We start from the raw sequence: 12412 nt of genomic DNA on the forward strand, positions 1-12412 counted from the left end.
TTTTCTGTTCATCTTATGTATGGGGAAAACTGAGTTCCCCAAAAGGGGCCAGAGGGTGCTAAGCACAGAGCCAAGTTGAAAATGAGGTCTTAGGCAGCTAGGAATGCTGGGGCTTCTGCCCACAGATCATCCAGTGAGACTTCCTGAACTTCATTCACTCACTCCCCACCTCCACAGTCTATGCTATGGCCACCTGTCACCTACACTAATTATTTTTTTCATGTAAATAATTTTATAGAGAAACTATAACCCACTGTAAGGGAAAAGTTACTTATCACTTGCCATAGAGAGTAACAATAAAAATAAATACACCAGGCTGCACAGTGGTATCAAAGTCTACCTAGAGACTGCTGTCCCTGGAGCTCTGAGCTTCCTGCCTTTTCTCTCTTTTTTAATAAGGAAGGTTAGCAAGTGGGACACACGAGCACCAAACTGCGACTTCCTCCTGGCTGCAGTTTGTAGAATTCAAAGACCACTGCAAAACCAATACCCTTCCCACTGTGACGGATGCTGTGTCTGGGGTGTGCCCCCAGGTCTGCTTGTTGCCAGCAGAGAGTCCCACAATCCCAGAAGCACTGACCTAGATGATCTGCTTAGCTCCTGCAAGGGGTCTCTGAGGCCGGCTGTGCTAATGGGGAACGAGCAGCGTCACAGGTGTTCACGTGAAGGTGGAGCAGAGAAGGGGAGGCTGCTCCCAGAGTCCACAAGCCAGAATGCATATTCCTCAACAGCCGTGGGCCTCACTCTGCCACAGATGCAGCTGTCGATTACCGAGCTGCTGCCACACGCCCGGCGTGGTCTCTTTGAGAGGTGCAGGAACTTCCACTTTGCAGATGAAGAAACTGAGGCACGGCGAATTGAGTCAGTTCCCCAGAGTCCCACGGTGTAGCCACTGTCAGAGCCAGGCCTGGAGTCCGGGGCTCTCAAACTCCCAAGCCGGGGAGTCTGATGTTGCACAGGGCAGGAGGAAGAGAGCAGTTTGTGCCTCCAGCTGTGACGGAGGAGAGGCCTACAGGGCCCAAGCACTGAGAGGTGGCTGCCTAGGGAGGTGGCTGGGGTTCGGCAACAGCTCGGGGAGACGAGCCATCTTCCTCCCAGGGGTCAGAGGGTTTGGGGAGATTGGGAAAGGACGGAGGGGAAGGGTGGCCAGAGGCCAAGGGCTGTGCTGAGTGCCTGTTGACCCCCTCCGCAGCAATACTTCATCCTCCTAATCATCACGGACGGTGTCATCAGCGACATGGAGGAGACGCGGCACGCCGTGGTGCAGGCCTCCAAGCTGCCCATGTCCATCATCATCGTGGGCGTGGGTAATGCCGACTTCGCTGCCATGGAGTTCCTGGACGGAGACAGCCGCACGCTGCGCTCCCACACAGGGGAGGAGGCAGCCCGCGATATCGTGCAGTTCGTGCCCTTTCGAGAATTCCGCAACGTGAGTGTGGGCCCGGGCTGGGGAGGAGGCGCTTACAGGACCCCAACAACCATAGTTAATAATCCAGAATGAAGGCGCTGGGATTGTCTGCCCAATCCTAGGCTCCTCTACCCTCAGCTCTGTTGACTACTCACCTCCTGAGAGCCTACTACCCTCCCATGCGAGGCCCTGCCCCCAGGTGAGGCCATATGACAGTTGCGTGAGCACTTGCTTCAGCAAGCTGACGGAACTCAAGGGAGTAGTGCCCAGTCCAGACTGGGGCTCCAGGACAGGGGTTCCCGGAGGACCTACCCTCTAAGCCTGAATCAGAAGTCGGCGTCATCCATGCGGGGGAAAGCATTCCAGGAGAAAGAGATGGGAGCAAGGCCCAGAGATGTGAGGGGCCTTCCTGGAAATCACACCTCGCCAACCGTCTCGCTTCAGGTGGAAAACAAGGCCCATCTTAGGATGGCCTCCTCTCCCTGAGGGCCGCTCTAGGAGGAACTGGTGGCCTCCCTTGCTCCTGGAGGTGGCTCTGGTCCTATCTGCAGGTGACCCAGGTCTGCTTACAAGGAGGCTGGCAGTAGCTTCCTGGTTGCTGCCCTTGCAGCTGGGCCCGCAGGCAGCCCCAGATGGAGCAGTCTGTCAGATGCCAGCCTGGGGCCTAGCTTTATTTGACCAGAGGCACACTGTATAGCCTTGGGCAAGTCCCTGACCTTTCCTCCTGGCCTCAGCTGCCGCAGCTGTAAGCCTCCGGGTGCTGTGGCTCAGGTCCTGGGAGCCAGTCCCAGCAAGAACTGGCCACTCCGATTTGTAACCACTGGTGCTCACATCTCTGCCCAGTACCCTCTGGGTTTGCCTGAGCTGGTTCAGTTCCTTCCTCTGGAGCGTGAGCTTCCTGAGGACAAATGCTGGGTGTTGGCCACCCAGGCACTGCATGGACACTGAACGAGCTCCTGGTGTGCCCAGCCTGTGACTGGGTGCCGAGCAGTGAATCAGACAGTCACAACCCCTTAATACCAGCCAAGAAGGTGCTCAGGAAATGTTTGCCAGATGAGTAGGCTGTGCAGCTCACCTCCACCATCTCTTTCCCCCAAAAGTCTCCCATAGACAAATTCATCCTGAAACGTTACTCCCAGGCACCTCGAGTGCTCAGGTAAGAGTTACACTTAATGTGAAGGAAAGCACTGCTAAGGGTGGGATTTCAGGCCTGGGCTGGGCTGAGGAATGCTAGTTTTAGACAGCTCTGGCCCTCTGCTCTGGTTCTGTCCTCCAGGGACACCTTCTGTACCAGCTCCCTGGGCATGGTGCCCCTCACCACTTCATCCAGTGATCCTTTCTCTCTCCTCTCCCCACCCTACCCTGCAGGCGGCAAAAGAGACCTTGGCGAAAGCTGTGCTGGCAGAGCTGCCCCAACAAGTTGTTCAGTATTTCAAGCATAAAAACCTGCCCCCCACCAACTCGGAGCCCGCCTGAGTGCCAGCCCTCACCCAGCAGCAGCATGCCGGCTGGGCCTCCCACCCTCCCCAGGAACATGCACGCTCACCCTGCTTCCTTGTGGGTGGCCTTTTTTTTTTTTTTCTTTTAAACTGATCCACATTTTTATTTTCTACAACCGGACCTCCACCCCCAACTTCCTCCAGCCCAGCTGGGCTTCCTTTATTGGAGTCGACTGATGATACTTCCAGGCCAAACTGGCTTCCTCTCCTCCTCTCCCCACCCTTGCCACTCTTAAGTATTGAATGTACTTTGTATAATTTTAGTGGAATTGTTATTAAAGAGAATAAAATTTTTACAATCATAACTGGCTTTTTCCAAGTAACTAGCTGCAGACTCAAAGGAATGTGTCCCCGGTGCATACTGTGTGGTAGCCTGCACCCAATTCCTGCTCTGTTTTTTTAATACTGTGACCGTGTTCTACTTGTTATACTCAGGGTAATAAAGGAGTTTCAGATGTCCCTGTGTCAGCTCCTTCCTCAGCTGGGACCTGATGGGCTCACTGATCTGGGAAAGGAAACATGAAAACCCCTTCCCCCCAGCAAGCCTGTGAAATTGGTATAATCACTTCTACTTGGGGACATGCATTCCACATAAACAGTAATGCAGCTGTTAAACTGGCACAGAACTTGGCACATTGTACATGCTCAATAAATATCTGTGGGGCAATGAAATGCACGGGCCCTCACCAGCCTTCTGGGCCCCAGCAGAGCCCATGCTGGCCCAGCCAACAGCACACGGTGCCCCACCCTTCTTCCTCGTGGTCCACGCTGTCTTATGTACCCTACCCCACCACAGCAGTGGCAGTCGCTGCCACCCATTTGCTCCTCCTGCAGGTCTCCCAGGCACTGGAGTACACCCTGTGGTCTGCAGCATGTGAAAGCCTCTCTGGCTTCAGGATGCTAAACAGGGCTGCTTCTGTCCCTGCAGCAGCCGTTGGTTTCTATCGCACACCCCACCCCGGGCTTGGGCCCAACCTCACGAAACCAGCTAGGCGACGCATCTCTGAAACCCCAGCCGTCTGGCCTGTTCCCTTCTCTCCTCCAAAGAACACATCTTTCTCTTTTGTCTACCTCCTCCTTAGAGCTCCAGTCAGCCCCTTTGCCACAGGCTCATGTGCAACCAACAACTAACATTCATATTAAGCACTAGGTTTCCAGCTCCCTATTAAGCACATTACAGGCATAATCTTGAACCTTTCCACCAGCCCCTGCCTGTGACCATTTCAGAGATGAGGAAACAAGCAGAGAGGCTAATCGAATCTATTAGAGGCAGAGCCAGAACTTAGCTCCAGGTCTGGCCAATTCCACAGAGCCCACACTTGTTCCACTGCACTGAATGTCTTCCCGTGACTCTACGAGGCAGTCTTCTCAACCTGCTGCTGAATTTGTCCTTCCCCTCCAATGAAACTGGGCAGTCGGACATCTCGACCTACTCTCCCAGGTCAGCAATTCTTACCAGTGGCCTGCTAGACCTGGCTGGTACGCCAGGCAGGTTCCTAGCTCCAGGTGCCTGGTAAGCTCAGGAGCCGGTGTTTATCTGGTGGGAGCAAGCGAGGGACATCTGTATCCTAGGCTTCCAATGCCTCTTCTGATTCCGTGGCCACTAAAAGCCAGCTGAAATATCCTCGAGGGACACCTTCACTTCTCCTGAGAGGGCTGCAGGACTGCAGGGAGCCGTGATTTCCTCAGGGACCTCTGGGAAATCACAGCACAGCAGCCCAGAGGCCAGCTCGGCACTATGGGTAGAAACCCAGGACCAGCGCATCTGCCTCCTCTGGTTCACACCCAGCCCTCGCTCAGGACAGCTGCAAGACTGCATGATGGTTGAAATAACACCATGTGACTGCTTCCTTTACCCTCCCGTTTGGTAGCTGAAGTGTCTAGCTGGATGTCAGATCCAGGGAAGTTCGTATCCAGCTCAGCCTGGGAGAATCTGTCAAGTTCTGATCGACCAGAGGCCTCTATAGTGGAACAGCCTTCTCCTCCCAGCCCCACATCCCCTCCTTAGCCCTCAGGGGATGGGTGTACTGGGGCGACACCTGATGCAGACCTCTCCCTTACACCTCCCCATGGGAATAATCTACCAGATTGGTGAAGCTATGGAGACTGACATCTACTGGGCCGGGTTAAGGTAGACTCCCTGCCTTGCATCAGGGCCCATCATAAATGCTCGAACTCCTATGGACCACCTACCTCAGTGTGGTGCCGGCGGCCCCCACTTCGCAGGTGCACGAGGGAGCAGACCCAGCCATCTTTCTTCCCCCTTCTCTGCCTGAGGTTGGGTGGATCAGTCAAACAAGCCTTCTACTCCCAGCTGGTTTGAGTTCACCAGGGAAAGGAATGTCCTCAACTCCTGACCAGGCAAATCACCACTTAAAAAACAAACCAAGATAAGTAAGTCCTGCGGATGTAATGTGCAGCATGGTGACTATAGTTAATAATAGCAGATTGTATATCTGAAAGTTGCTGAGAGAGTAGATCTCAAAAACTTTCATCACAAGAAAAATATGTTTTGGTAACTATGTGTGGTGATGGATCATTTCACAATATATACAATTATTGAGTAATTACGTTGTACACCTGAAACTAATGTTATATGTCAACTGTATTTCAGTAAAAACAAACCAAGCCTTGGTGCTGCTATTTGGTTCTTGTACATGGATAGTATGATGAAAAGTGAACTTGGAAATCTGACTAAAAGGCTCCTTTACCCTTGAATCACCTCCACTGAGGCCTTGGCACTGGCATTTGTTTTAAAGTTTCATTGAAACCACAGAAAACCAGGCTTAGAATTAAAGGCTCAAATTAAAATTCTGGTTCTGATACTTACCTGTGTGACCTTGGGCAAGTCATTGAATCACTGTGAATTTCTGTTTCCTCTATAAAATGTAGAGAAGGGCTGTTTCACAGGACTTTTTTTCAGGATGAAAGACACTACAGTCTGCAAACATCTCAAACAGTGCCTGGCTCGTCCATAGCGGGCCCTCAGTAAATGCTCACCGATAAACAAACCGACATAAGGGATAATGATGTGCATGACCATGTCTAAAACAGTGAGGGAGATGCCCAGCCGATGGCTAAAACTCACAGTGGAGGTTGTCTCTGGGTTGTGCTGCCCATGGCTCTGTGAAACTCTGATGCTGGGCCGCCTTCTGCCTATTAGTGCTATGAGGCTCCCTCTTTCCCTAAACCATTGCTCCAGCAGGTAAGGGAGCAAAATACTAGCCCTTGCCAGCATCACTAAGGCATAAATGTGCGACTGGCTTCTTGTGTTCAACACTATGAAAGTGTTGCCAAGATCTAGCCTCCCACCAAGCAGAACTTGCATTCCATACTGTTACGTGTAAGTGGGCTGGGCACGCCAAGAAATCAAGAAAGATCCAAGTCCAAGTGATGGTGTACTGCCGCTGAGCTCTCGCTCCTTTTTGTTTTTCTGGAGGGGCTTAAGACGACAGCTGAGCCACATACCCACGGTTAGGACACCCGAGCCAAGGAACTGGGTGTGCCTGAGCAATTAACATTTAGCTGAGAGGGAAGCACACAGCAGAAGCGGGTGGTTGGAGCTCTGATGACCAGATCTGACCCGTCATCATGTCAGTGTTCTGCCAACTGAGGAATGCCAGTAGGATGGATCAACCTGCCATAAACCACCACTAACAGAAGCTCTAGACGATCTACCCAGAAATGGGGGAGGCTGAGGGTAACAGTACTAATGAGGATGGCTAGCATTTTCTGAGCACCACATACCACACGAAGTATCTCTTATAGATCCTCTTTCACCCTCACTAGGAAGTTGGTGTCCTGATTCCTATCTACTGAGGAGGAAACAGAGGCCTGGAGAGGTTAAGGACTTTGCCCAAGTGATCCAGCTAGTAAATGTCTGGCTTCAAGCTCATAGCCACTGTGGTGTACCCACAGGAGGAGGAACCGAGTTGAGATTCCTGAGAGGCAGCCAGAAGGGAAGAACCCACGAGGTGAAAAGGGAAAGAAATGAGGACGCAAGAGACTAGCCTAAGCCACTCCTAGTCAGGGGCTTTTCAGTCTAGAATGCTCCTGAAAAAGTCTAGAATGCCCTCCCAACTCTGTGTTTGAGAAGCCAGCTTTCTCTCCTCCTGGGTCTGGGCCCAGGGAAGGCAGACATAAACAGGTCACCAGCCAGCTCTGTGGGTCCAGTCACATTGCCCTCCCTGCTTTTAACAGATGGAAAAATGGATGCTTTGGATTTCATGCTCCTTTCCTCCCCACCCAGGTGGGTGACAGGGCCAAAGGTAGATGCTAGCAGGAAGTGCTTGAGAGAGAGGCCGTGGTATGACACAAGCTAGATAATCCAGATAGAGCTGGCAATAGGATTCCTCAGAGACAAGCTTTCTCCCTCACATGGTTCAAAGTTGTAAGAAGACTACCACTCAGGACAACGCAAGCAAGTTTTAAGAAACCACCCCAAACCTTGTTTTTATCCCTTATCACCTAGTTATTAAATCCCAATTATCTATTAAGGCAGGAGAGCTGCATCTTGTGATTTAAAGCAGTGTTTCCTTCCATCCCAGGTTTTCCTATTCTTCTTTGGGTTTGAAACACACAGTCTACACTAGATGTTTTCCAAGGTGACTTCCTCCACTGGGAGACCAGACCCTGCTTTGCTGTTCATGGTTTCTACAGAACCCGTGCCTCAGCTCCAGGGGTCTCCGCTAACAGGTACGGCAAAAGATGAAATGATCACCAGTGATTCTCAACTTCTCCTGAGATACCAAGAGCAGAAATCTCAATCTGATGAGTCTCAACCTCCTTGACACAATCTAGCTGTTACAGTAGATGGGGACAGAGGTGGGAGCACAAGATCCAGTACAGGAAAAGCAAGATCTTATTCTCTGACAGGTTTATTAGCTTTCAAATTAATGTAGGTTTTTAATCCCTGCAACCCTTTGTCAACTTCTCCCAACATCGACAGAGGCAATGAGGTATAGTAATGGCCTCTTAAAAGTCAAACCAGGGACTTCCCTGGCGGCGCAGTGGTTAAGACTCTGTGCTCCCACTGCAGGGGGCATGAGTTCAATCCCTGGTCGGGGAACTAAGATCCTGCATGCTGTGTGGTGCGGCCAAAAAAAAAAACATAAGTCAAACCACATAAAGATGGTGACTTTGGTTCCTCGGTCTGCCTCCTGAAATGATCTGACGTTGCTCTGGGTACGGGCTGTAATAGCAACAGCACAATTGCAGAGCAACGAAGCAGAGGAGCAGAAGGTGCCTACACAGTTTTACCTCAACGTCTTGTTTGTAAGGATGGAGCTGATGTGCCTGTACTGACAGTCAGGAACAATTAGCACGGAGTAGCTCTGAAAAGGAAAAAGAATTCGGAAGGCATCAGTTATGGGTGAAGGGAAGTCACCATCTGCCAGTGGGCACCAGAGTGTCACTGCTTTGGGAGGGAAAAGGAGTGGGTTTGGAGGAGATCCAGGGGCCTCTCTGCCCACGTTAAAACTTAGTAGCTTCTCTGCCTGCCAGCATCACAGTGTCAACACATTCTGTGTGTGTCTCTCTCCGTCTCACACCCAAGGAAGTAGAAACAATTGACGTAGGAACCCAGCGGAAGAAAGAACCGCACAGGCTCACTCTTCTGAAGCAGGGGAGCCTACAGCTTTTTGTTGTTGTTGTTAAAAGCTCACGGCCTACCTCTGTCCTCAGGGCCTCCATACCTTGTCTCCCCCTGCCCTTCCCTCCCTCCCAAAGGGAGAGCTCCTGCCTCCCTTTAGGGGATGGAGGTGAAGCAGCACCTCTGGGTCTTGGCTGCTCTGTATGGGAAGGGAAGAGCAGGAAGGGCAGCAGGTCAAAGCAGAGGAAAGGACAAGCGTAGCACCCTTAGGCTAGAAACAGCTTCCACAGTTAGAAGCCACAACTAGAAATGTAGCCAACAGAGAGGGGCCTCAACAGGTTGTAGCTAGAATATGCAGGTGGGTCGCACTGGCTTGCAATATTAGAATTCCAGGAGCTGCCAGAAATAAGTCACCTCGTCCACACACCTACCAGCACTTCTGATTTCTGGCTACAAAAAATAAGGCCTATGTTTGTTTCTCTAAGGTTTAGTGTCTTAAATGGGATTAGGTGGAGGGAGAAGGAATAGCCAAGGGTAACGGAAAACTTCACAATGAACGATGAGTGTTAAGTGACACCCCCTGCAGATGTAGTTTAGAACCTTTACTTAGTCACACAACATCAAGAATAGGTTAGTTCCAGGGCAGTGCGCCATTCCATCACCTGGGACCTTCTCTCCCCTCTGCACACTCCACAACACAGTATAGTCAAACGGCGCCTTCGTCTAGAATAGAATGTTTAAATGATACCTGTTCAATAACTGTCCTTGCTTCTTTGTGGTGTTGGGAAAGGAAAAAAAAAGAAACAAAAAACAAAAAAACAAGAAAGCAACAGAACCCAAACCCTTTGCAAGCTGCTTGGTACCTATCTTCCCAGGGCATTTTTAGTGGAATTTCTGCTGGGCCCTGACCTCTGCCCTACTAAATCAGTGAGGACAGAAGCCGTGGGACAGGTTTGGGCATCTGTACTAGAGTAGAAAGAGAAAACAAACACAAGTCGGGCCACAAGTGGATTCTGGACATTTTTAGATGAGGTTAAAAATGTCATGGTGTGCACAGGGAGCAGGCAAAGGACTTTTCTGTGGGAGGCAATGCCTGTAGGCAGAATAAACTGTCCAGTCTACTCTTGGGGAGGAGCTCCCTGCGGTAAGAACAGAGGAATTAGGGGGCCTCGAGGAAGGTGTTGGTTCGAAAGATGGAGGAGACGATCTTGCCGGTGGCATTGATGGTGCCTTCGCTGTCTGAGCTGGACTCAGAGTCGCTGCTCCCAGAGTAGGCGCCCAAACCTGGGAGGATGCCGATACAGACGGCAGCGGAGGGGCAGTGGATGGAGGGACCACTCAGAGATGTGCTTCCAAGAGACACGCAGGACGGGGCTTCTGCAAAAAAGGAGGCAGTACTGTTACTTCATCACCCTTTTCCAAAGGTGATGGTGTGCTTTCCATGTGTAGAGGGCTTTATGTTGGAAGCCTCAAAACAACCCTATGCAGTCGACACTATCATCATCTTCATCTTAATGTTCCTAGTTTACAACTGAGAAAACTGAAGCCACAGCAGAGATCATTTTAAGACCATGCAGAATATCACCAAGTAGCTGGGGCTCTTTTCGCCCCAGGAAACCCAGAGTCACAGCAGAACCTCCATGACAGAAAGCCTCAACCTAGAAAACACAGAACTTGAAGGTTAGAGGAAAAGTTAAGGACTCTCCTCCATCCCTTCTTCTTCCCTGTTTCCAGCCTCATTTAATCACTACAACAACCTGGTATATAGGGATCCCCCATTTTGATGATGAGGGAGGTCCAAAACCCAGCTAAGGTTAAAGGCTACTTAGAGTAGAAAACATTAAACTAGGGCTTCCCTGGTGGTGCAGTGGTTAAGAATCCGCCTGCCAATGCAGGGGACACGGGTTCGAGCCCTGATCTGGGAAAATCCCACATGCCGCGGAGCAACTTAAGCCTGTGAGCCACAATTGCTGAGCCTGCGTGTCTGGAGCCTGTGCTCCGCAACAAGAGAGGCCGCGATAGTGAGAGGCTCGTGCACCGCGATGAAGACTGGCCCCTGCTTGCCACAAGTAGAGAAAGCCCTCGCACAGAAACGAAGACCCAACACAGCCATAAATAAATAAATTAATTAATTTTAAAAAAAAATTAAACTAAATTTGAATCAAAAGATAATGTACTAAAATGATCCCAGAGCTCACTGTAGAGTAAGGGTTGGAATTCAAAGACTGTATCAGGCTGACAAGCGTATTACCTTCTAGGGTTTTGCCTTAACAAACCCCTAACACTTCACGTAAATGTGAAAAGGATACATGGTTCCAAGTATATGAAATCAGGAGTAAGTAAAAAATATCACTGAGAAGCAAAGAGAGACCTCCAACAGCCAGTACACATAGTTCATTTGCTTATACAGGAAGTAATAATAAGGGGGAAAGGAAGCTGCTAAAGATAAGTAATGTGAAAACATGGAGATGTAGAAAAGTGAGAGCTCACAATGATTGCAGAGGCTACAAGAGGTAACAAAGGCTACAAGAAAACAGGCAAATATTTACAATAAGTATCACAAAAGCTAATTTCTTTACGATACAAAGAGTTCTTCCAAACCCAACAACAAACCAACAACTGAACAGAAAAGTAGACAGAAGACACGAATAGTTCACAGAAAAAGAAACAAATGACTTTTAAACATAGGAGAATAAACAATATATACGGAGGAATACGCATCTATATATGTTGCTGAGGGAATGTAGGACTATTTGGCTAAGTCCTTCACACTTAAATGATGTTCATGCAGCACTGTTGAGAGTAGAAACCAAAAGGTTCATTAATAGAGGACCAGTGTAATGGACTAGTATTCAGCCATTAAGAAGAATAAAGCATCTGTGTGTGTACTGGTATTGAATGATCTCTAAGATACCATGTGTTAAATGAAAGAGGCAGGGTGAGTACAAGTTATAATCTGGGGGGCGTGGGGGACATTAAATATGCATGATAATGTATGAAAAAATACATTAAAAACTGGTAACAGTGGCTGCTCTGGGGAGAGCAATTGAGTGGCTGAGGACCAGGGGAGACAACTTTTTATTCCACACTCTTGTGTCCCTTTTCAATTTACTATTGGGTGCATATAACTACCTATTTAGACAATTTTTAAGAAAGCCAAATGCCACAATTCAAAGAGTATCCTAGGCCATTTAATTCAGAAGGAACAGCCCCCCTCTTACCTCTGTAATCCCTGTATTATAGCCAGGAAGGCTGTAGAAGACTGACAGTCCTAATGGCTATCTTCTCCTTATCCATATTCTCCTCATCCATATTCTCCTCAGACTGTAAGTCTCTGGAGGGCAAGGGCTCCTTCTTCTCTATCCCATCCCCTGGGCATAGAGCAGAGGGCCTGGCACAGAGCAGGCCAACATTCACAACGTGTGAGAATGCAGGAAAATGCGTAACAGAGTTTCACTGCAAATGGCTAAATTTTGGGGGTGGGAGTTGGGGTGGGGGGAATGTGAAAATTTGGGACATAACATCAAATTATAAACCATTCATTACCTGAACATTCATTGTATTACTATTTTCACACATACAGGGATACTTTCAGTATTCTGTGAGAAAAATTGGGTTGTTTAAAAAAAAAAACAAAACCAAACCCTGATATCATAAGGGTATGAATCAGTTACTTAGAAAAGTAATTTATGTGAAGTTATTCAGTGAAATGTGTCCTTTTATTAAGTATTTCAAGGGTGAATTTAATTTTAGGGTCTATCTTAGAAAAGAAAGATCAAGTTCAGAATACCCGTGGAGGACTAGAGCCGGCCTAAGGGAAGGATGGAAGCCAGCCACAGAAATGTAACCAAAGGAATCTGGACCACAGGGGCATTAGCAGAGTTTAAGCAAAAGGACCAAATCTCCCAATTATCT

The 12412-nt window shown here is 49.2% G+C and overlaps 2 protein-coding genes across 10 annotated transcripts in view; one reads left to right on the plus strand and one right to left on the minus strand.

The window, feature by feature from the left end:
• Positions 1–3212, plus strand: part of CPNE2 (copine 2) — a 55348-nt gene extending 52136 nt beyond the window's left edge. For all 5 annotated transcript variants that reach the window (XM_059904074.1, XM_059904078.1, XM_059904076.1 and 2 more), the window contains 2 exons: positions 1193–1429; positions 2777–3212. In XM_059904074.1, coding sequence (XP_059760057.1) covers positions 1193–1429; positions 2777–2884 — 345 coding nt within the window. In that variant the 3' untranslated portion in view covers positions 2885–3212. The remainder of the gene's footprint in view (positions 1–1192; positions 1430–2776) is intronic.
• A 6292-nt stretch (positions 3213–9504) lies between these two features.
• PSME3IP1 (proteasome activator subunit 3 interacting protein 1) overlaps positions 9505–12412 on the minus strand; it is a 44809-nt gene continuing 41901 nt past the window's right edge. For all 5 annotated transcript variants that reach the window (XM_059903917.1, XM_059903914.1, XM_059903915.1 and 2 more), the window contains one exon: positions 9505–9874. In XM_059903917.1, the coding sequence (XP_059759900.1) occupies positions 9657–9874 (218 nt within the window). In that variant the 3' untranslated portion in view covers positions 9505–9656. The remainder of the gene's footprint in view (positions 9875–12412) is intronic.

The sequence above is a fragment of the Balaenoptera ricei genome, chromosome 19, assembly GCF_028023285.1.
Source record: "Balaenoptera ricei isolate mBalRic1 chromosome 19, mBalRic1.hap2, whole genome shotgun sequence".
Taxonomy (NCBI): domain Eukaryota; kingdom Metazoa; phylum Chordata; class Mammalia; order Artiodactyla; family Balaenopteridae; genus Balaenoptera; species Balaenoptera ricei.